This window comes from Scyliorhinus torazame, chromosome 9 (genome assembly GCF_047496885.1).
Source record: "Scyliorhinus torazame isolate Kashiwa2021f chromosome 9, sScyTor2.1, whole genome shotgun sequence".
NCBI classification, from domain to species: domain Eukaryota; kingdom Metazoa; phylum Chordata; class Chondrichthyes; order Carcharhiniformes; family Scyliorhinidae; genus Scyliorhinus; species Scyliorhinus torazame.
The window spans coordinates 107,747,480-107,772,386 of record NC_092715.1 but is presented as its reverse complement, the minus strand read 5'-3'; the positions used below and the strand labels follow the sequence as shown (position 1 = coordinate 107,772,386).

The 24,907-nt window shown below is 47.1% G+C and overlaps 1 protein-coding gene across 1 annotated transcript in view; it reads left to right on the top strand.

Moving 5' to 3' along the window:
• Positions 1-24,907, top strand: part of LOC140429418 (solute carrier organic anion transporter family member 3A1-like) — a 485,186-nt gene that overhangs the window by 437,985 nt on the left and 22,294 nt on the right. The window contains exons 6-7 of the mRNA XM_072516369.1: positions 6,484-6,682; positions 13,366-13,504. Of these exons, the coding sequence (XP_072372470.1) occupies positions 6,484-6,682; positions 13,366-13,504 (338 nt within the window). The remainder of the gene's footprint in view (positions 1-6,483; positions 6,683-13,365; positions 13,505-24,907) is intronic.

Below are 24,907 nucleotides of genomic sequence, written 5' to 3'. Positions count from 1 at the left end.
TCCTTTAGCGCCGGTTTTTCAAAAACCGAATTTTAGGACAAGACACACTTACAAATAATGAACCAGTGCGAGCCGTCTCTCAGACTGTGCGGTTTACCATCCAAATGTTTCAGGATGTAAATAGCATATGGTTGGCAACCTAAGGGTTACCTGAAACAAAACAAAACTTTTTGAACAAAAATTTTCCAAAATGCGGTGCCTATGGGCCGCGACGGGTAAGAGTTGGATCGAGTCCCCGGGTCGGACGGCTACCAATGCCATGTCTCTCCTACCCAAGCGTAGCTGACCAGAGGGGCGTTCCCAGGCAGGGCGGGTCCCAAGCCATTTCTCCACTGCCTGAGCAACCAACAAGAACGGGCAAGAAATGTAGTCATCGTGGTGGGGCTGCCGTATTGGTTCTACCTTCGAACCAGAAGGGCAGTTATGAACGGGCGTGTGGTATCTGTCGACAGACGAGTTCCGCTGAACTGGCGTCTGGGACCTTAACAAGTCTCTGCAGACAAACTAATTCCTCTGAACTCGTGTCTGGCCAATAGCAAGTCTGTGTGGGCAAGTCCTCAGAGGTTTCGGCCGAAAAGGCGTGGGGCCGTGGAAATTTTTTTTTCCGGTCTGAACATACAACATTTAACAAATCAGTACAAACAACGTAAAACATGCTACAGGTTCCATCAGAAAAGACACCGTTTCTCCCAAGCGGTTCCTTTAAAACATAATCTGGACACCTCAGTTATCGGTTGCGAACAGGGTCGCAAAGGGGTTCTCGGTTTGGGAGTCAGACTCAAGGTCGTCATCTTCTCCCGGATGCCAAACTCTTGAGTGTATCAGGGCTGATAGGGCTGCTTGGTATGATTTCAGATCGCTCTCGTCATTCCGGACGAGTCTGTACGAGTTATCTCTGTGCCAATAGGTGGTGTCTAGTTGTGTGGGGACGGAATCGGGGTCGTCATTGTAGGTCGGTGGTCGGTGGTGGGGTTTGTTCAGGAAAGTAATCATGAAGGGATCACTCGAATCGTGGTCAGATTCGCTGGGTGTGGGTCCTGTTGCATGGGGATAGTAGGGAGGCGTGCTATGGCTATTGTCAGAGTCACAGTCGCTGTCTCTGCTGCAGCAGTCGGTGGGCGTTCCGGGGCGGCGTGTATATTTCGGGGGTGGAGTCGAGGTCGAGTCCGTGGCTGGGCTGGAAGTGTTGGGGGATGGTAGGGTTACGTTGGCTGTGGGCGGGGTGTGGTGTGCTGCGTCGAGCATGACGTGGTGTGCGTGCTTAGACTGTGTTCCATATGCCTTAAGCTGGTTGATATGGAACCATGCAGTCTTTCCATTGGGGTACTTTATCTTGTAGACGGAAGGGCTTACTTTGTCCGCAATGGAGTACGGATCGGAGTACTTTGGTTACAGGAATGTGCTGGGGTTGTATACGGAGAGCATGACTTGCTGTCCTACACTGTACTCAGTCGCATGCACTGTCTTGTCGAAACAGGCCTTTCTCTGTTTCTTTGTTGTGCCCAATGTCACTGCGGCTGCTAGCAGAGCCGTTTTAACGTTTTCCACTAATTGTTCCACAGCTTTTTCGTGTGTGAGGGCCGTCACTTCGGGGCTGCACAAGTCTAAACCTAATAAAAATTCTGTGCCTTTCATGGGGCGTCCGGTCATGAGGGTGTGTGGGGTGTAACCTGCAGAAGTGGAAACTGTATTACGCAAAAACATCAGCGCGAAAGGGAGGACTGAGTCCCAAGTGGTTTTGTTTTGTTGGACCATTTTTCTGAGGGTTGATTTTAGGTCCGATTCATGCGCTCCACGATACCACTCAACTGTGGGTGGTACGCAATGTGGAATTTTTGAGTAATGCCAAATATTGTGAGGACGTTCTGCATGACACGTCCCATAAAATGGGAACCTTGGTCGGATTCAATGCTGCGGGGGAGTCCCCATCTTGTAAAGATGCTTTGGGTCAAGATTTTGGCTGTGGTCTTTGCAGTATTTGTCCTGGATGGGAATGCTGCCACCCATTTTGTAAACGTGTCTATCACCACGAGTACATATTTATAACCATTCCTGCAAGGGGGCAATGGTCCTGTAAAATCAATCTGGAGGTTAGTCCAGGGGCCATTAACGGGTCGGGTGTGGCTAAACTGAGCCTTTTTGGCACATCTGTCCGGATTATTCTGGGCACAGATAAGACAATTCTCGATGTAGTGATTTACATCGTCCTTTAAATTCGGCCACCAACAAAGCTGCTTGAGGTGGACTGTAGTGGGATCGATTCCCTGATGTCCATGACCGTCATGGAACAAACAAATCAGTTGATTCTTGTCCTGTTCAGGAACCACACCACACCGTCATGTGTGGTCAGAGCATTTTTAAATCTCTCGGAGGGTGCTGGATAGTTTCCTTTGAAAATCTCCCTGAGATTGCTGTCCTGCTTCTGGGCCTCCACTAGATCCTCGATCTTAGTCGGTGAGACCTGAGCTGCATTCACTGGTGCGCCTTTGGGGGGGGGGGTCCAAAAATATCCGTGCCTGGAACCTGTTTTAGCCAGTGCGTCGGCTTTTACATTTCCAGGGGGGGGAGGAACGATGGTGACTTTGAACTTTGACTATACCAAAAGTCCTGTTCTGTGCTCTCTCTAAAATGTGACGGAGCAATGGGGCTGAAGGGAGGGGTTTTCCGTCTGCGGAAACAAATCCTCTTGCTTTCCACAGCGGTCGGAATTCCGTAAGACTGTTGCAGACATAGAGGCTGTCCGAGTATATGTCTGCTGGGCTGGGGAAGGAATCTGGGTGTTCCACTATGTATGCGATGGCCGCAAGTTCTGCTGCCTGCGCGCCTAAGTGTCCTGGAAGTTTTATTGCTATTTCCTCTAGGGCGCGTCCCTGCGCGTCCTCGACATAAATACTGCAACCTGTTATGCGCTTCCCATCCAATACTGTGGAAGATCCATCCACATTTACCTTTATGGGCTCGCATGTGTCTGTGTGCTGGGGGCTCTGGGTTGAACTACCTATCTTTCTGGGAGGTGTTTTAGCGATAAAGGGGCCTGTGTTGTGGTGTGGAGATATAATTTCACATTCAAGGGGGGTTCCGGGGTACTGTAGGTTGTCAGCTAAAAAAGTGTTGGTCTTTGTCCGTTTAACAGTGATGTCCCGTCCCTGCAAGAGAAGGGTCCATCTAGCTGCTCTAATCTGCCTGACTGTACCGTCCTTGAGTCGTCTGTCTAGTAAAAGTTGGGTGGGGGTGTGTTCTGTGAGGATTGTGATGGGGTTCAGTCCGGTAACGTACGAAAAATACTGGAATGCCCAAAATACTGCGAGCAGGTGCCTCTCACAGGCTGAAAATCCCTGCTCCACAGCATCTAAAATTCTGGAGGCGTAAGCTACGGGCCTTAACTGGTCGTGCCGTTCCTGGAGGAGCACGGCCGAAAGGGTGCGGTCTGTGGTTGCTACCTCTATAGCGTAAGGGGAAAGTGGGTCTGGAACTTGTAGTGCGGGGGCTCCTATGAGTGCCTGTTTTAAAGAGTCCACAGCATCCGTATGCTGCGGAAGCCATTCCCAGGGGGCTCCTTTCTTTAGGAGGTCTGAGAGGGGTGCTGCCTTGCTGGTGAAACCGTCAATGTGGTTTCGGCAGTCGCCAACCAGTCCTAAAAACGACCGGAGGGCTGAAACGTTCTGGGGAAGGGGCAATTTAGCAATCGAGTCAATCCTTTTATGCTCGATCTCGCGTTTACCATGTGTGATAATTGTACCCAAATATATCACCTTATCTTCCAAAATCTGGGCCTTTTTGGGGTTAACTTTACAACCAATTGAATGTAAGAGTTCCAGGAGTTCGGACAGAAGCTCAATGTGCTCTTCCTTCGTGTCTGTCTGCAGTAGTAGGACGTCTACATGCTGGACCAGACATTCAGGGCGAGAAAATTTGGCTAAACCATTTGCCAGCTGTCGGTGGAAAATGGAGGGGAAGTTGTGGAATCCTTGTGGCAGGCATGTCCACGTGCATTGCTGATTTTTAAAAGTGAAGGCAAATTTGTACTGGCACGCCTTTGCCAATGGAATGGACCAGAATCCATTACTTACATCCAAAACCGTAAAGAATCGGGAATTGAGAACCTGCTTGAGCATGGTCTTGGGACTTGTTGCTACTGTGGGGGCTGCTGCGGGGGTGATTTTGTTGAGTTCCCGGTAATCGATGGTCAGTCGCCATGTTCCATCGGGCTTTCTCACTGGCCAAATCGGGGGATTATTAGTGGAGGCTACTGATCTAAGTACGCCCTGCTCTAATGCCCTTACATTTCTACTATTACTGTGATGCTTTCATGCACTCTACCATGAAGACTGAGAGAAAATACTTCTTCAAAGTCTCTGTCATTTTCACATTTATTAATTCCCCAGTTTTATCCTCATTGTTTTTCTATTTCTTGCTAGTTTCCTAATTTGTCACTCATTATTATTATTTCAGATATCCTTTGCTGTTTTCTAAAAATTTTACAGTTGTCTGGACTACCAGTAACCATCATAGCATTTTGCACCTTTTTCCCAATTTGGTACCTTCCTTAGTTAGACAGGCGAATGAAAATCGCTTATTGTCTCAAGTAGGCTTCAAATGAAGTTACTGTGAAAAGCCCCTAGTCGCCACATTCCGGCGCCTGTTCGGGGAGGCTGGTACGGGAATTGAACCGTGCTGCTGGCCTGCCTTGGTCTGCTTTCAAAGCCAGCGATTCAGCCCTGTGCTAAACAGCCCCTTCTCAGAGAGTCTTTCTTTCTTAATGGACTATATCTTTGTTGAGAGTTATGAAATATCTTTTGAAATGTCTGCCACTGCCTTTCTACTATTGTACCTTTTAAACTATTTTCCCTTTCTTTCAGTTTAAGACACTAATTTCAGACCCCAAATTCTCAACTTTAACCTGAATGGGAAATTCTGTCATGTTCTGAGCACTCCGGTCCAGAGGATTCTTTATCCTGAGACCATCACTTAATCCTGTCTCATTACACTTTACAAGGTCTAAAATAGTTTTTTTCTGGCTGCTTCCAGAATGTGGTATTCTGAAAAACTGTGCCGAAACACTCTGTGAACTCATCCTCAAAACTACCTTTGCCAATTAGATTTGTCCAATCTATATGAAGATTAAAATCACCCATGATTATTGCAGCTCTTTTCTCACAAGCCCTTGTTGCTCTGTGATGCATATTCTGTCTTACAGTGTATCTACTGTAAGGGGACTGATAACCTATTCCTACCAGTGTCTTTCCTTTCCCATTTAATTGCCTCCATCCAAATTGATTCTACATCTCGATCATCTGAGCCAAGCTCATTTCTCATTGCTTCAGTGATCTCAGCCTTTATTAACAGACTTACCCTTTCCTCCTGTCCTTCTGAAGTTTCAAATATGCTTGAATTTTCAGTTCCCAGCCTTGGTCACTTTGCAACCACATTTCTATAATGGCTATCATACCATATTCCAATCATTTATTTCAATTTGTGTTATCAGTTCATCCATCTTATTATGAATGCTGTGTGTATTTCGATAAAGAGCCTTTAATGTTTACCTATTGTATCCTCCTCTGACTCGATTTACTGGGTTCAATCTTATGTTTGTATGCTCTGTCCCTTCCTGTCACACACTGAGTATCATTCCCTGTATCACTATCCTTGTCCTTTCTTGGTAACTTCCTAAATCTCCCCTCACATTAACCCTTCCCCTCACTATTTAGTTTAAAGGCCTTTCTACAGCCCTAGTTATATAATTTGACAGACTCTAATCCCAGTGTGAAGGCTGTCACAGCTCCTTAATTCAGTGCTGGTACCAGTACCCAAGGAATTGAAACCCCATTTCTCCGTTATCGATCTTTGAGCACCATATTCAAGTTTGTAATCATATTTACCCTACACCAATTTGCTCAGGGTTCAAATCGTAATCTAAAAATTATTATCCCTGTGGTTGCTTTTTAATTTAGCCCCTAGCTGCTCAAACTCACTTCGCAGACGACTTCCTTAATTCTACCTATGTCATTCGTATTCATGTGGACCATGACAACTGCATCCTTCCCTTCCTATCCCAAGTTCCTCTCTGGTCCCGAGATGTCCTTAATCCTCGCAAGGGGCAGACAACATAGCCTTCGGGATTCTCACATTTGGCATTGTAGAGAGCAGTATCTATCTCCCTAGCTATACCGTCTCCTCTCTTGCCTTGCATAGCTCCCTGCACCATGGGAGACTGGTCCGGTGGCTCATTTTCTACGCAGTCCCTGCTCTCATTCATATAGGCTACAAGAATCTTGAACCTCTTAGACCCAGTGAGTTTACCAGAGTCAGTAATGGTAATACATCCCAGTGCTTTCATCAGATGATTTGGCATCCATGGCTCTTCAGGGGCCCAATCTGTATGCTAATACAAAAAATGCATTTCAGCAGGGTTACATATTTTATTCTGTGGTTTATGTACTTTGCAAGTGTGGTTCATTGTCTTTGCTGTGTTTCTTTTATTAGGAGTGACTGCCGTTCCTTGTGTGTGCCTTGGAATTTTCCTGGGTGGCTTTGTGCTGAAGAAAATGAGCCTAACTCCGCTGGGAGCCATTAAAATGACAATGACTGTAAACATGCTGTCAACAGCTACGTATGTGATGCTGCTGTTTTTGGGTTGCGAAACAGGGCCAGTTGCAGGAGCAACAGTCGCCTATATGAACGGGTAAATAGCACATGATATCACTGTGGGTTATTATTTTATTGTGGAATTGTTTGGCACGAGTTCATCTTGAAAATGCTCCAGACTGCAACAGATCAAATGAATAGAAAACAGGGCTGCACGGTGGCACAGTGGTCAGCACTGTTGCCTCACCACACCGAGGACCTTGGTTGGATCCCGGCCCTGAGTCACTATCCGTGTGGAGTTTGCACATTCTCCCCGTGTTTGTGTGGGTTTCGCCCCCACAGCCCCAAAGATGTGCAGGGTAGGTGGATTTCCATGCTAAATTGCCCTTAAATTGGAATTTTTTTTTTAAATGAAGGGAAAACAGTTCATAATATATGAAACATCCCACAAGTATTTGTTTGGAGCGAAATTTCACTTATGTGAGAATGATAAATCTCATAGTGGAAACTTTCCAATTATTGGTACTGCTGAATCATTACTGAGAGATTTCCGTTCCCCAGATCACCATCGCTACACATGTATGAGAATCAAGTTCAAAGATTATGGATTGTATTTCTTCACGTAACTCTTATTGGGATATCACAGCAGAACAAAGCTAAGGGATATTGGACAGGGGATACTGCTTACCGCCACCTAACAGCACGGGCTTCGATTTCTTGCCCTTCCATCCCTTCTCTGGTCCAGCAGGGATGATGGCCACCTGACCCTTCACCATTCCATTGCATATATAAGAGTGATGAGGTGGGGCCTGCAAAATCTGTGCAATTTGCATTCCTTCTGCCACCATTGCCACAGGCCTCAGGCAGGATATGACAGTAGATATCAGCGCCAAGGTAAAAACCCTCTTCGTTCCCTCTGGACCCATCCACAAACCTTTTTAAACCTCCTTGCAGTTCATGCATGGCCCTGTTCAGAGAGTGATGGCAAGGGGGAATTGTGGGGTTTTGTGGACGAGTCAACTCTTTAAATGTTTTTTCTCAGCTGATTAGCTTAGAGTTTTATAGAGACAGAAGCGCCAGGAATTTCCTTGGAATTGTTCCTGCTTCACTGTTGTATATTGGCCGGATGAAGAGCTGTTCATGTGTTGCACAAATGGTAACAATTTGAGAAAAATCCCAGTCATTTACTTTATGTAATAAAAAAGCAAAACGCGACCGCCAACTTTAAAAGTTGACACAGCCCAAAAGACTGACAACTCAGAACAGCCCTGACATGTGAAAGCAAACAGTTCCATGGGCTTTACCAAATAAACAGAAATATTCCTTCATTTGTATTGGAGGGAAAAAAATAAATTCAAAAAAGCCTGAAGGGAAAATCCACCAATAAAAGGCAAAACATGATTGGTGCATTTCTACAAAGGTTGAAGAGAATTCTCCCTGGAAAAATTAACATTTTTAGATTGAAAATAATGCATTCTGGCTCATTTTAAACATGTTATGCTTCATAATTACTAGATTTAAATCTAAAAAGAGGAAAACAAACTCATGTTCTGAATTTCACAAACCAATTATTCCTTACCTGAACGTTATCTTAACGACCACTCTCACATATCCAACCCTCAATCTCATTTCAAAATATTCTTTACCAGCTCCAGGTCCAATTAACAAATGCTGACCCCCCAGCCAGCTTCCTCCCCTTTCACAGACCAGCCTCTAAATTTGTGAGGTAGCAATGGCACACTGGCATGGAGTCCCAAGGAACAATCAAGATTCATCCTCGAGTCTCAACAGATGGGAACAATTTGAGGAAATTCAGGCATGCTTCAGGCATGGGGCTCCTAGCAGGACCTCATCAATATTTCCCCATTGCGATGTCCACTGGCAAATCTGGGGGATGGAGGTGATCGGAAGGGGAGGACACAGTGGCACAGTGGTTAGCACTGCTGCCTCACTGCGCTAGGGTCCCAGGTTCGATTCAGATCTCAGGTGATTGTGGAATATCATCATTTTCCCCGTGTCTGCGTGGGTTTCCTCAGGGTTCTCCGGTTTCCTCCCACAGTGTGAAGATGTGCAGATTAGGTGGATTGGCAATTCATAATTCTAAATAGGTGGGGTCCAGGGTTACAGGGATATGGCAGGGGATTGGGACTGGGTTGATGTGTTATGTACTCTGGGATAACATAGGCTGCAACTGGATGCAGCTTTAACCAAAAGATACTCCAGGCCTTGAAGTTAGTTTAATCTGATTTATTGAACCAGTTGCACAGTTAGCACAGTTCTCTATGAGTTTGACTCTCCGCTAACCTAAGTGTGGTTAGTCTGTCTGACTGAACCAGGCTAGCTCTTAGCCACTTGCTGGAGGTGTGATACTGTACATACACCCTGACTCACTCTGTAGATGTTCATCAGTGGAAAGAGGCGGAGTGTGAGTGCCTCGTGCCTTTTATAGTGAGATACCACCCCTGAGTGTCCTTCCTGCTCATTTGTCACGTCCTGTTCTCTGTGTTCATTAGCTGCCTGTCTGTATATCATTATCTGCATGTCTGCATATCATGACATGGGTAGGGTGCACTTTTGAAGGCTCAGTGCCGACATCGATGATCCGAATGGCCCCCTTCTGCGCTATAGCGATTGTATGACTCTATTCTATGGACATGGGAGGGAAAGGTCGGAATATGGAATGGAGAGGAGGATGGGACTGACTAGTATCCATCATTGTTTTGTGCAGTTCGGAGTTGTACTCACGTTAGCTCAGCTCAAAATATGGATCAAATTATGGACTCCTCCTCATCAATTTGCTCAGTACAGAGCAGAGCTACTTATTGGGAGACTGCTCCAGCTTTGATTTATGAGGGTACGTAAGGAAGCAAAATAATAAACTTTGAGAAACATCCTCCTAAACAACCTACTCTATTTTTCTGTTGCTTGAGGGTTGCTATATTTTATGCCTTGGCATTTTGATTTACTGCTGGAACAACCCATTAGTCTCCTTAACACAATATTGAGGCCTCTACTACAATTGGAAAATCAATCTGCAGATAGTTTTATGAAATTAAGCAACATAATTTATCTGTGCTCTGCTGAGGATGTGGGAATATAGGGAAGAATTGCATTAGACGACTTTGCAAAAGAGAAACAAGAAACAGACAGAATGGCAGCTAATGCAATGGTTGTTATCCAGCACATGTTAGATTAAGTTCAAGAGCTAATTTACCATTTATTCCTGCTCCTATTTCTTGTGTTTTTGTGACATTAATCACAGCCCTTATTTCACATTGACAACGGAAGGCACTTGTACCAGATGGTTTTGTTGGAACCATGTTCATTCCTGCCACAAGTATTGTTCACTGTGGCAATGTGTCCTGTCAGCCAGTTGCAGCTGTCTAGCGTTGATTATCAGGGCAGTTAAAGCTTCAGGTGTTGTTTAATTTTCTACATATAGTAATTATGCTACATTCCCACTAGAAAGAGTGTATCAGCAAGGCATTTTTATAGCTTTGCTAGTGCACGCTCCACATTGTGCCCATTTCCTGGAAACTGTAAAACTGGTGCAAAGAAATCCAAGTTAAGGGACCAACATTACACTTACGAATAATGTCTGAAAGACACATAACGACATATTTGTTTAGGCACTCGAGAGATGTTCCCGGAGGCTTCCTGTGGACACCCGAATACACTAATCAGCGGCCGGTAGTCTATTTTGGAACCCAAACTGGAAATTAATTTTGACAGAATGTAGCTGGGATCTTTTGTTTATAAATACAGGCAGATGAACACTGAACCTACCTAAAACACAAATGGAGTAAAATAGGATGACTGACATGCATGGAGGTGTATCTTGGGCACGGATCTCCATTTGGGAGACTATGTTCTCCCGCCGGAGCTGAATTGCACGCGATTTGCAGTCCCGCCGGGAGCGCAAATCTCGGAGCAAATAAGAATCCCTTGCCATACACATTTCTGCATGGCGAGGAATACGAGGGAATCCTGAAATTAGGGTGCCATTTTGAGTGGGCAACCAATAGACAGGCACATGGACAGCAGTAAATTGAAGGGGTGTAGGTTAGGTTGGTCTTAGATTAGGATAAATGGTCGGCACAGCATCGTGGGCTGAAGGGCCTGTACTGTGCTGCACTGTTCTATGTTCTATGTTCTATGCCCTGTGGCTGGCCCCCTAGCTCCCGGATTGCAAATAAACCCCTCGCCCCCTGGATATTCTGGGTGCCCCTCCTTCCTCCAAGTACAGGATGACCTGACCCATTTCCCCGCCCCCAAGGGACCACTTAAATAGAGAAGACCCCCAGGGACCCCCTAAATAGGGAGGACCTTCCCCCCCAGGGATCACCTATATAGGGAGACCACCCCAGGGACCCTCTAAATAGGGAGACACACCCCTGTGACCACCTAAATAGGGAGACCCCCCCCCCCCCCAGAGACCCCCTAACTAAAGGAACCCCCCACGGGGACTCCCTAAATAGAAGGACCCCCACAGACCCCCCCACCTCAGCAGAAAAGAGCTTTCTGGAAGCGAGAAAGCAGTCCAGAGAGGGGCAGTGAAAGAATTACAGTTGTAACACTTATCTGGAAGCACCACATGTCCATTCCTGGAAGAAGAACAGCCAATACCTGTGTTGAAAGCCCTCAGATTCATTAGCTGCAAGCAATTCATTAATTTCTGGTAGTTTCCACAAATCAGCTGTGAGCCTTGCTTCATTCATCTTCGTAGATGAGTAAGTCTAGGTGCTAAAACTACAATGTGTACAAACATCAACTACATCAAAGAGAGTTAAGTGCTGTCAATTTCCAGCTCAGCACTTCAAAATTACTCAAGCGTGAAAGGGTGTGTTTGGAATGCACTTCACTCTCTTTGATGTCAGGTTTGCGTTTGGTGATACCTGTTGTAAACCCTGCCCATGTGGTGCCAGGCGTGCTAGGTGGATGCAAATGGGTCATGGGCAAATTGGGCAGCATGTTAGCATAGTGGTTAGCGCAATTGCTTCACAGCTCCAGGGTCCCAGGTTCGATTCCCGGCTTGGGTCACTGTCTGTGCGGAGTCTGCACCTTCTCCCGGTGTGTGCGTGGGTTTCCTCCGGGTGCTCCGGTTTCCTCCCACAGTCCAAAGATGTGCAGGTTAGGTGGATTGACCATGCTAAATTGCCCTTAGTGTCCAAAATTGCCCTTAGTGTTGGGTAGGATTACTGGGTTATGGGGATACGGTCGAAGTGTGGGCTTGGGTAGGGTGCTCTTTCCAAGAGCCGGTGCAGACTCGATGGGCCAAATGGCCTCCTTCTGTACTGTAAATTCTATGATTAGTATCTTCCTGCTGGTGCATGATCGTAAACTCTGATCCTGCCGCCACGGGGGCCCAGAGCATTTAGCCCCGATCCCGATTTTCCCTGCTACCCATTTCTCTGCCAAATCGGGGACCCCGCTATCAGTGGCAGGCTTGCAAGATAGTGTGAAGCTGCCTCATACAGCTCCACTTGTTTCATTGAAATGAACTAATATATTAAGGGACACAGTCCAAACAATTCTTGCAACTGAATTACACCTTAACACATTGGATATTTGGCTGATTGAGAATCCTTCCCCTGTCATTCAGCTTGAAAAGGAAACAATAGAATTGTGGACTCATTCAGTAGGTATATGGTTTAACTGGGAGGTAGAACAATTCCTTGGAAGTAAGATGGATGGAATGTAAAATACGCCATTTAGCTACCTGGCCAAGTAATGTTGGAGCTCATCAGTCAAGAAGAGCAAACCACAAAGCTACAGTAATACCATTCCAAATCCTAATGCTCCATCTGTTATAAAATGGGCGGCATGGTAGAACAGTGGTTAGCACTGTTGCTTCACAGTGCCAGGGACCCGGGTTCGATTCCCAGCTTGGGTCACTGTCTGTCCAGAGTCTGCACTTTCGCCCCATGTCTGCGTGGATTTCCTCTAGGTGCTCCAGGGGCTCCGGTTTCCTCCTACAAGACCCAAAAGACGTGCTTGTTAGATGAATTGGACATTCTGAATTCTCCCTCTTTGTACCCGAACAGGCGCCGGAATGTGGTGACTAGGGGATTTTCACAGTAACTTCATTGCAGTGTTAATGTAAGCCTACCTGTGACACTAATAAAGATGATGATGAATTACAAGCTCAATGGTAAACTGAAAATTTGGTTTAGTCCCCTGCAGTTTTCTTTCCATTCTTCAGGAATATATGTAAGAAAATCAACCCCTTTCATTATCTCCTGTTCCAGAGTTTGGATCTCGGGTCTACCTTTCTACTCATTCCACTCAATCATCACTCATGTGGGTAAACAAGTTCCGTGCGAGAACTTGACTCCATAAAGCTTTTCTTTCTATTTTACAAGGCCACTTACAGATAATCTGTCACTTGAACAAATGAATTGGAGTTAGGGCAGTCTACATAAATCAAGTGCGCTGCCTCTGAATGTGAGAGCTGCTCTTGAATGTGGATTGTATAATGGAGAAAAGTATTGACCTCAACATACAGCTACCACAATTGGCAACAAGCTAGAGGAAAGATTCATGCAGTGGAGCTGACACTTTAATAACCTGCAAGACTGTTGATGCCAACATCAACTTCATCAGTTATTCTAGTATGGTAGTCACATTCCCACTATGTCTGGAACATGTAGAAATTATCTTTGCAGCATCTGGGCTTGGCCATGTAGTAATGTCCAAATTGATCAGCAGCCTTGTGAGGGTACACACACAATGTTAGTTTTTGAACATTTTCTCATTTGTGATTTCTTAATTATTTTGCAGTTCCTTCAATGGGTTACAAAGGAATCTAACTGTACCATGTAACGAAGATTGTGGTTGTACGAAAGAGACCTTCAACCCAGTCTGTGGGTCTGATGGCATCACCTACCTATCCCCATGTTTTGCAGGATGCACTGACAAGGTGAATATTCTCATCCTTCATCTTCTTTTATGTACTTATATATTTTTTTAAACTAAATAGAAAATTTTCATTGATAGTGCCAGCTGAGAATGGTGTAAAAAAAGCAGGACATGTCAGTTGAGCTGCATAATGGGTATTTCGGCCTGTACGGCATGACACATAGTCATTTCGAGAAGCACCTTAAGACTGGTTGAAACCATGACTACCTTGGCGGATGCTGTTCTAGGACCCGCCTCAAAGACAAATGGCCAGAATCTAACATAAGTGATCATGTGAAATGGGCAATAGTGAATCGGCACGTTGTGTGACATCACTCCTGATATTTATTTCCATGGTATAGCATCTATAAAGTTATGCCTCGTCTTACCAGCTATTCCTTGCTTGTGCAAATGGAAATGGGGCGATGACCTGAACCATGGAGATTGTTGGGAGCATAGGAATGGGTGGGTTCTGAGGCCTCAATGCATTGGTTTTGTGCAAGGGGGTGTGATTAACCAGGCAGTCCTGGAGCAAGTCAGCTACAGCCCATGTTTCCAGGATCAGTGATTGGAGAGTGGGGAGGGGAACGAGTGTACATTGTTAAATACTCAGTGCAAGAAGGCTTGTACCTGACCCTACAACCTTTGGATGAAGTGTGCATGAACTCGACCAAACTCTTACACTCATGCCTAGGCCCAGATTTAAAAAAATAAATTCCTACCTCCAAAATGAGTGGAGGCAACTTAGAGAAACAAGAAGGCAAGATCTGAAGTTGGAAGAAAACTCTTAAATAGATTATTAAATTAACTTTCTTAAAAAAATTAAATAAACTAGAAAAACAAAAGTGCCCCAGTTAGAGAATGGCAAGCTGGATTGGGGAAGGAGCAAGGTGAGTAGAGTTAAGGGCCGGGATTCTCTCGACCCGTCGTCGGGTCGGAGAATCCCCGGGGGATGCGAGAATCGCGCCCCGACGCCGGCTTCCCCATTCTCCAGCACCGATTCTCGGGTGCCTGCGGGATTCCCGTCGAACCGGTCGGGGGCCATTGACAGCAGCCCCCCGCCGATTCTCTGGGCCCGATGGGCCGAGTGGCTGACGAGTTTGGCCGCGTCCCGCCGGCATGGGTTACTCAGGCCCCACACGGCGGGACCTGGAAGGTGATTATGCGGAGGCCGTCCTGGAGGGGGGGCACACCCCTACGGTGGCCTGGTCTGCGATTGGGGTCGACCGATTGGCGGGCGGGCTGGTTTCGTGGGGGCCTATTTTACTCCGCGCCGGACCCCAGGGGGCTCCGCCATATTCCCTGGGGGCCGACGCGGAGAAGAGAACTCCCACGTATGCGTGGAAATACACCGGCCATAGCACGCATGCATGGAAATACGCCGGCCGTTCGGAGCATGCGCGGAATCATGCCGGCCGTTCCGCGCATGTGCGAACTCGAGCGGGCCGTTCCACGCCGGCTGGAGCTGCGGGGACCACTCTGGTGCCAACCTAGCCCCCTAGTAAGGGGAGCATTCCCCATTATTGGGGACCGTTGACGCCGGAGTGGTTGGCGCCGCTCTTCACTGCGGCGTGGGGACAGAGCCCCGTTATTGGAGGATCCCGCCCATCATGCTGGAATGAAATTATTCCTCACATCTGAATTGCTTTATTTTTTGTAATATTACTGTTGCTTTCAGCATCACATTGTAAATTGTCAGGCCCTTGGAAAAGGTCATGCTCCTCAACCTAGTGGGGAGAACAAATAATCTTTCCATGCCCACTAAGAACGGGGTTCATACAGTGCTGACTTTATGTCTAAAGATATTGTTGTTTCTCTGCCATTACCATCTCCATGTTCATGGCCAGATCACTGTCCCCATAAACAATCTCCTGAACTAAAACCTACCTCTATATTTTCCTGGTGTGTGGGTTAGCATAGCACACCTCAATCTGCGAATCCTAAATTGTAGACAGCAGCTAAAAGCCAATGCAGCAGGGTACTTAAGCAACACAATAACAGGCTTACAATTCCCCTTGTGAAAACTAGGAGCCAGCAATATAAGATAGTCACTAATTAATCCAATAAGGAATTCAGGAGAAACTTCTTCACTCAAGAGAGGGGAGAGTATTTGGGACTCACAACCACATGAAGTGGTTGGGAAGAATAGCGTGCAAGGAAAAGCTAGATATGTACACAAGGGAGGGAGGAACAGAAATATATGTTGAGAGGGTGAGATGCAATAGGGTGAAAGGATTACCACTTAGACCTGTCGGGCCAAATGGCCTGTTTCCATATGTAAATTCTATGTAGATGGTACATAATCCTTTGGGGTTGTTAAAACCAAAAGAAAACCGAGGCAAACATTCTTCTAGCTTTTCTCAGAAAGTTCTTCACGACCCGGGCGAATTGTAACTCGGTGTGAATCTGAGATCCAGGGGCAAAAGTAGGTGCAAATTATCCATCACACAGGCTTCATTGGCATGCCTCGACACTGGCTCCTAGCAGAAACCATTGGGAATGATATAACCACCAATGGAGGGCAGTCAGTACTGGTGAGGGAGTCAGGCTGCAGCCTGAAGCCCACAGAGACCCTGCACAGCAAGATAAGTATGGATTTGTTGGGAGGCGGGGCACTTGTTTGATGTGAAATGCTACTTTGCAGAACACCTGCTCTTCCCTTACACCAGACAGACTAGACCAATACGAATGAATTCAGAGTCTGAGAGACACCCTGAATTATAAGGACAACATTTTCTTTGATGGAAATACAGAATTGTTGAGATATTTGCCATCAATGCAACAATTTTGTCTTAACTCATAACAATAACATCAATGTTAAATTACCCTTCACGGCGGTTTACTCTAATAACATAGAAGTTACAAAACACAAAGCCATTGATATTGAGCAGATGCTAAGCAATCATTCCTGTTTGTCAAACTATACACAAGAAGAGCTCCAGACAAGACTCCAGTCCATCAATGGGATGAAGAGTGATTTTATCTCTTACCTGACATCCACACCCAGGGCACCCATTTTTATTTTGCCAGAATTATGATATTTTCCATTTTGGCTCCAATTTCTTCAGTCTATCAGAAAGTGCCAGACAAGTTAGTTTTTGTTACAGAAGGCAGCACATTTATAAAAATGGGCCCGTAAATGTGGCAAATTAAGTTTAACGTGAATAAGTGTGACGTCATCCATTTTGGCTGGAATAATGGAAAAGCAACTTATTATCTAAATGGGGAGAGACTTCGGGGTGCTCCGCTGCAGAGGGATCTGGGTGTCCTCGTGCATTAGTCGCAGGAAATTATTATGCAGGTACAACAGGTAATAAAGAAAGCGAATGGAATGTTGTCATTTATAGTTAAAGGAATAGAGTATAAAGGTAAGGAAGTGCTGTTGCAACTATACAAGGCACTGGTGAGACCACACCTGGAGGATTTTGCACAGTTTTGGTCCTCTTATTTGATGAAAGATACAGTGGCATTGGAGGCAGTTCAGAGGAGGTTCATAGGATCATAGAATTTACAGTGCAGAAGGAGGCCATTCAACCCATCGACTCTGCACTGGCCCTTGGAAAGAGCACTCTACCCAAGCCCATGCCTCCGCCCTATCCCCGTAACCCAGTAACCCACCCAACTTTTTGAACACTAAGGGGCAATTTAGCATGGCCAATCCACCTAACCTTTTTAAAAATAAATTTAGAGTACCCAATTCTTTTTCCAATTAGCGTGGCCAATTCACCTACTCAATACATCTTTTTGGATTGTGCTGGTGAGACCCACGCAGACACGGAGTGAATGTGTAATCTCCACATGGACAGTGACCCGGGCCTGGAATCGAACCCAGGTACTCAGCGCCGTGAGGCAACAGTGCTAACCAGTACCCCACCGTACTATCCTAGCCAATCCACCTAACCTGCACATCTTTGGACTGTGGGAAGAGACCTGAGCACCCTGAGAAAAGCCAAGCAGACACGGGGTGGAAGTGCAAACTCCGTCCGACATACAGTCATCCGAGGCCGGAATTGAACCCAGGTCCCTGGAGCTGTGAGTCCGCAGTGCTAACCACTGTGCCACCATGCTGCCCTAGGTTCACTATATTGATTCCAGAGATAAGCGGCTTGTCTTACGAAGAGAGATTGAGCAGTTTAGACCTATTGAGAGTTTAGAAGAATATGGGGAGATCAAATTGAGGTATATAAGATGATAAAAGGTATGGATAAAGTGGACATGGAGCAGATGCTTCCTCTTGTGGGGTATTCTAGATGATAGGTCTTAGTCTCAGGATAAGAGGTAACAAGTTTAAAACAGAGATGAGGCGAAACTACTTATCCTGAAGGGTTGTGAATTTGGTATTCACTACCCCACAGTGCGGTGGATGCTGGGACAATTAGTAAATTTTTATTTTTATTTTTTAAAATGTTTTTATTCTCCATTTTCACATTTTCCTGCAAAATTTACACCCCACCCACATATCCCATCCTCCCACCACCCCAAACAACGGCCCACCTGTCAATATATGCATCCAATAAAACAAACCCTCCCACGGTGGCAACAAAAAACAAAGGAGAAAAAGAAAAAGGAGTCCGGGACCGCCCATGGTCACCATTGACCTATAGAGCCAACTCCCCCGCCTCCCCTACACTCAATGCCATCCAACCTCTGAAAGAGTACCGTACATGATACCCAAGAGTTGTACACCCCCCACCCCCCACAAGTCTCCAACTCCTCCCGTCCACTGCCTCTTGTAAAACTCCTCCCCCAACCTCGATTCCTTCCCCCCAACTTTCCACCCCGGCTAGACCACTCGGACCCTGTTCTGCCAGGCTCCGATGGCCGCAGCCCCTCCCCCCACCTCACTCCCGTTCACTGGCCGGCTTAAACCGGCCAGAGTGGAGGCCCCCGCCCGGGTCCTTTTTCCCCTTGCCTGGCCCTAGGAAAGCCCAGAAATCCCCTTTTAGCACACAAACCCCGCATATCCACCAACACCCCAAAGAGCCCTCATTTTGAGTGAAAGTCCCGTCCCTTCCCTTGTCCAAATATATACAACATTGGCTCCTTTAGCCCATACACCCGCACGCAATGAAACAAAAAAAGAAGAAAATACAGTCAGTCATGAGGTCACATCGGCACATGGCCATTTCTCAATTTCTCAGTTCTGCCACAGTCCTTCTGCCTTCGCAAACTCCTCCACTGCTTCCGCCGTTCCAAAATAAAAGTCCCTGAGCTTGTAAGTCACCCTCAGCTTCGCTGGATATACAATGCCGCACTGCACCTTGCTAATATACAGTGCCCTCTTCACCCGGTTGAAGGCAGCCCGCCTCCTCGCCAGCTCCACCGTAAAGTCCTGGTATACACGTATACCAGCTCCAGCCCACTGCACCACCCGCTTCTGCTTGGCCCAGCTCAGGACCTTCTCCTTCACACTGTACCTACGGAAGCACAGGGTCACTACCCTTGGCGGCTCACTCGCCTTTGGTACAGTCCTCCACGACCAATGAGCCCGATCCAGTTCATATCGGGAGGGATCCTCCCCCTCCCCCAATAGTTTCGCCAGCATCGCGGCAAAATACTCAGTCAGCTTCGGTCCTTCAACTCCTTCAGGCAGCCCCACAATCCTCAAATTCTGTCGCCTGGATCTGTTTTCCAGGCCTTTCATTTTTCCTCGCAGATCCTTGTTAATGTCCATCACCTTCCGCATCTCCTTCCCCATCGAGGCAAGTTGATCACCGTGCTGCAATAATGTCTCCTCCACTTCCTTCAGCGCCTCCCCTTGCTCTCACACCTCCGCCACTGCGCTCGCCATCGCCGTCATCACCGGGGAAATCGCCTCCTCCACCAGCGCACTCAAAACCTCCCTCATCTCTTTCCTCATTGTCTCCATGTATCTTGTAAACTGTCTTTCGAATTCCGCAGCCATCACCTTAGTTATTTCTTCAGCCGTAAGCAATGCAGCCTCCACTGGTGCTCCAGCCTCCATTTTCCTTGGTGACCCCGCGGTGACCTTTCCACTCCCCGACGGACCTTCAGCTGTTTTCTTTACGGACGATTTTTTGCTTACCCTCGACATTTTTCTTCACTGTGCCTTTACTGTTTCTTCCTGCTTTTGCCGCCTCCGTGGACCCTGGGACCGGGCTTAAAGCCCCGAAAATGCCGTTCCCGAACGGGAGCCCTCCATTGTGCGGCCGCCTCCCACCCGCCGTCACCGGAAGTCCACAATTAGTAAATTTAAGGAGATGTTAGACAGATTTCTAATTAGTAATGAATGGGTTGAAAGGTTATGGAGAATGAGCAAGACATTGGAGTTGAGGCCATGATGTGATCAGCCATGATCGTATTAAATAAAGAGCAGGCGAGGCGCTAAATTGCCTACTCCTGCTCCTAGTTCATATGTTCTTATGTTCAAAGAAAGAACTATTCTCTCTAATTCCACCTTCCAGCTCTTGGTCTGTTGTCCTGTAGGTAACAGCACCTCAAGCACAGATCTTGTGTTCTTGATTAACAAGGGGATTTCTTGATTAATAAGGGGATCGGGATTTATGGGGAGAAGGCAGGAGAATGAGGATGAAGAATATTTCAGCCATGATCGAATGGCAGAGCAGACTCGATGGGCCCAATGGCCTAATTCTGCTCCTATATCTTATGGTCTAAGTTCCGAGCTCCGGGGAATCGTGACAGGGGAGTAACACAAAGATGCACTGGCGAGCTCCCCATCCCCCCATCTCGGAACCCCACACGTCCCCAGGTGAAAACTGCATGACAACTGCCCGAGACGTTCAAACCTTTGTTGGGTAATTACCCTGCACAGAGACCCATCCAAAAGTACTCTATGAAACGCAAACTTCAGATGGTTCCGACTATCTTGCAGTAAAAGTTACAGAGAAAAAGTTAGAAGACTGAGAAACACTTCTAATTACTGGGTTACTATAGTATTAACACCTCCCCCAACCACCCATGGAACTCCCCCATCCTCTTGACCCCCCCATGAGACCCTCCTGACTATAAGCCACTCCCCCGACAACACCCAGCTCTCCATGAGACTCTCCACACATGCTTGACCCTCCCCACAGGACTCCTTGATGACACCCCACCCCGGCCCTGTCCTACGGGACTCGCCCCATTCCACAGAACCCGCATTGGACTCCTTATCCCCCATGAGAACCCTTGATTGCCCTCCCCTAACCCTCACTGACCACCCACCCTGACCACCCAATGCCCCCTCCACTGGCCACCCCCCCTTAGTGACCACCTTCTCCAAAACTGACCATCCCCATCACCCGGCCCCACCCCCAACTACCTGACCTCTCCCCCGCTGACCACCCAATTCCCACTAAGAGCAGAGTAACAATCTGACTCTGATTGCTGCACAATTTTGGAACCAATTACTATTTTATGATCCATCATCTTCCATTGAAATTAATTAACAAATTTGAAAACTATCCTAAAAGTGAAATATTTTCAGAATAAATCTTAACCTTTTTTCTCGGGTATACGATACTTCCATCAGGCTAGGAAGCGGTTTTCTACACCTGACCAATCAGGTCTTATTCAGAAATTTCCTCCATCTATCAGTTATGAGTTATTTCACTGGAACGTCCTGCTTCTTTCAACCGTTTACCCAAAAAATCCAAAAGTCTTGATTTGTCGGAAGGCTGGGGGTTGGGGTACTCATGTGGTGGCCAGTACTTGTTTAGCCTTTCTCTTTGCTTGCTGTCAGACTCTGGGGGCTTCTGTTCCCCAGAGGGCAGTGGAAGCTCAATCATTGAGCATGTTCAAGACAGAAATCGACATCAAGGGGTATGGGAATGTATGGGTTTGGGGCGGCGGGTGGGGTGGGGGGGGGGGGGGGCATATTGGTAGATGATCAGCCACTATCTGTTTGAATGGTGGAGGATGCCCGATGTGTCAAATGACCTACTCCTGTTCCTATTTCCTATGTACAACAACAACGTTAATTTGCACTGTAACTTGAACATAGCAAAGCCTCCCATGCTGGTCCACAGGAGAGTAATTGTTATTTGACACTCAACCATAGTAGGGCTCCATTAAAGAAGCTAGTTTAAGGAATATCTTAAATGAGGAGAGGCGCTGAGATTGAGGAATGGGAAGGGAATTCCAGAGCTCGGGATCTGGACCCACCAATGATGGTGCGTTTAAAATCGGACATGCAGAAGAGAGCAGAACCAGATGAATGCAGAGATATCGGAGAGCTGTGGGGCAGGAGGACATTGCAAAGGTCGAGTGGGGCCAGACCGTAAAGAGGTTTGAGTACAAGGATGTGAAATTTAAAATCAAGGTGTTCCTTGGCTGAAATCAGCAAGCACAGGAGTAATGGATGAACGGGACTTGGTGCAAGTTAGGATATGGGCAGCAGGGTTTTGGATGAAGTGGGGAGGCCATTCCTGAGCGGGGAGATTTTGAGCGGAGCGGGAATTCAATGATGATTGCTGCTCCTTGGAAAATCTGTGCCAATAATGTTTTTTCTCAAAGTATAACTTCCCTCTGGGCTCAGCAGGGAAAGAAAATTAACTGGGGCTCTTAATCTTCCCGAGTGTCCCATTTGGAAAGAAATGTGGGAGGCGGGGTTTAACAGAAACATTTTGAAATGTCACTTCGGGCGCAATTGGCGGGTGTTTACCGCCGGCCGTGTTGGCGAGATCGCAGCCTTTATTTAACGACACTTAGTGCCGTGAATGAGCACCCTCAAGCTTATCGCTATTACGGGCTGTATCGGCGTCTGATTCACCTGACTCGCACCTCAGCAGCTCGCCACTAACAAGGGGGAGTTGCATTTAAATGCCCCCTCACCACTCACTACCAGTCGACACACAAGCATGACAGCGCGCAGACCTGCTCCTCGCTTTGGGGATGCTGACCTGGTTTGACTTCTCAATGCTGTGGGTAAGAGGCGGGGCACCCTGTTCTCCCAAGGGGGTCAGAGGACCTGCAGCAGGGTCAGCAATGCCCCCTCGGAGGCAGTGGCAGCGACGGTCAGTTCGGGCAGCATGACCAGGAAGATCGCCGTCCAATGTCAGTAGAAAATGAATGACCTCCACCAAGCTACAAGGGTAAGTTACCACCTCTGTCCTGGCATCGGTTCCACCTGCCACCCCTCAAATTCCCAAACCCATTCCCCCAAATCACTGGCTGGCACCTGGCACCCTCCTCATATCCAGTCTTTGTGCTTGTTCCTCAGCAGCCCCTGGCACCCACCAGCACCACCCCTTCATGCCCAGGTGCGGTGCGCACACATGCCACTTGCTATAGACCACCCTGATCCATCCAGTGTGCGGCTCACAAAGCCCTCTCTTTTTTCCCGTGGGAGAAGATAGCCCATTATAAGCGGGAAAGGGCCAAGACAGGGGGCAGAGAACCAGATATCTGAATCCCCACCCCCTGCATAGAACGGGCCCTGAAGATCGCAGGATTGACCGAAGAGAGACCAGTCACTGACAGTGAGGTTCGATGCTCCGCAGTGGTGAGGATCCACTGCCCCTTTATCCAGACTGACCTGTCTCAAGTGAGTTGTTCATGTCAGACAAAATGATCATTCCTTCTCACTGACCACATGTCCATTCTCTCGCATTCTCTTGTAGAATCTCCATCAGATGGCACCAGGCCATCCCGAGTTGTCCCCTCCCCTCTCCCCAACACCCAAGAAACCACCATCGGTGTGTCACAGCTGGCACCCCACCTTCCACCACCGCAGAGACGCACACCTCGGTGGGAGACATTAGTGGACAAGCTTCTGGAGCACAACCTGGTGAGAACCGCACAGTTGCTGACGTATATCAGGTTGAGACAGCAACATGCAAGGGACTCAGCTGTCGGAGGTCTGCTGGATCCCAGTAATCAGCTGAGTCCCAGTCAGAGCTTCTGGACAAGGTTATCCCAGAGCTGATGCGGATGCTGGGACACGGCTGTAACATTCAGGAGTGGATGTCAACGACATTCCAGCAAGTGCGTAGCTGATTGGAGGAGTCCCAAAGGCTATGGGTGCAGAAGATGATGCCTACAATGCGTGGCACCAAGGCCAACACTGCTAGGATGGCGACTGCAGTGGAAAGCCTGCAGCAGGAGGTCAGCATCTTGAGTGGTGGTCTCCAAGGCATGGCTCAGGCTGTGACAACCATGGCTGAGGGCTTCAACATCATGTCCCAATCGCAGGTGGACATTGCCAAGGCACTGCAGAGTATGGCCCAGTCACTGAGGAACATCGCTGAGGACGTTGACACCATGGTTCATTTGTTTGGCGATTGTTCTGATGAGAGAAAAGGAGTGGCGTGGGCTGGAGGGAGGAGAGGGGGGCAGTTTGGATATGGTTATTGCAAGTTGTGTGTTGAGATTGTTGCTGTTTTGCTTTGGTCTGTATATATGTGAAAATGCATTTGATAAAAATATTTTAAAAAGAAAATAGAGACAGGAGGAGTCCATTCGGCCTTTGGGCCGGCTCCACCATTCATTATGATTATGGCTGATCATCCAACTCAATAGCCTGATCCCCCGTTCCCCAATATCCTTTGATCCCCTTCGCCCTAAGTGCTACATCTAACTACTTCTTGTACACATACAATGTTTTGGCCTCAACTACTTCCTATGGTAGCAAATTCCACAGGCTCACCACTCTCTGGGTGAAGAAATCTCTCCTAATCTCAGTCTTAAATAGTCTACCCCGTAACCTCAGACTGTGACCCCTGGTTCTGAACACCCCCACCAACAGAAACATCCTCTTTGCATCTACCCTGCCTTGTCCTGTTAGAATTTATAGCTTTCTATGAGACTCCCTCATTCCTCTGAACTCCAGCGCATACAGTCCTAACCGACTCAATCTCTCCTCATCTGTCAGCCCTGCCATCCCAGGAATCAGTCTGGAATCAGTACATGTATCGAGTTTAAATCAGAATGGGATTGAGCCACTTATAGAACATAGCCAGACCACTAGAGGGCACTGCATAAACATCAATGACTGCAGTCCAGGATCACACGCCCGACATGTTCAGTTCAGTAAACTCAGAAACCACTCAGCTTTCTGTTTGTGAAAATCAACTAAATATATCTTATGGGATTGTCATTGCATTTGTTTATTGGAAAACCTTTCCACTGTGATCTTGTGCCCAATTTGAAAGATTTAAAACACTCCAAATATTGATTTGCTGTTATCAGGCTTTATAATTAATTCATGAACTGAGAGTGGATGGTTCTGTGTGTAATTTGTTAATTCTCTGACAGTTTTCTAGTCTAAATTGAATGAATACATTTTGAGATAATGGCTCCAAATGTGCTTGAGGGTGCTGTCAGATTCCTGGAATAAAACAGAAAGTGCTGGAAATACCCAGCAAGTCTGGTAGCATCCATGGAGAGAGCAAAAAGGAGTTAGTGTTTAATAAGGACACGGGGAGTCCACTTCGCACCTCCTCATATACAATCTTTGTGCTTGGTT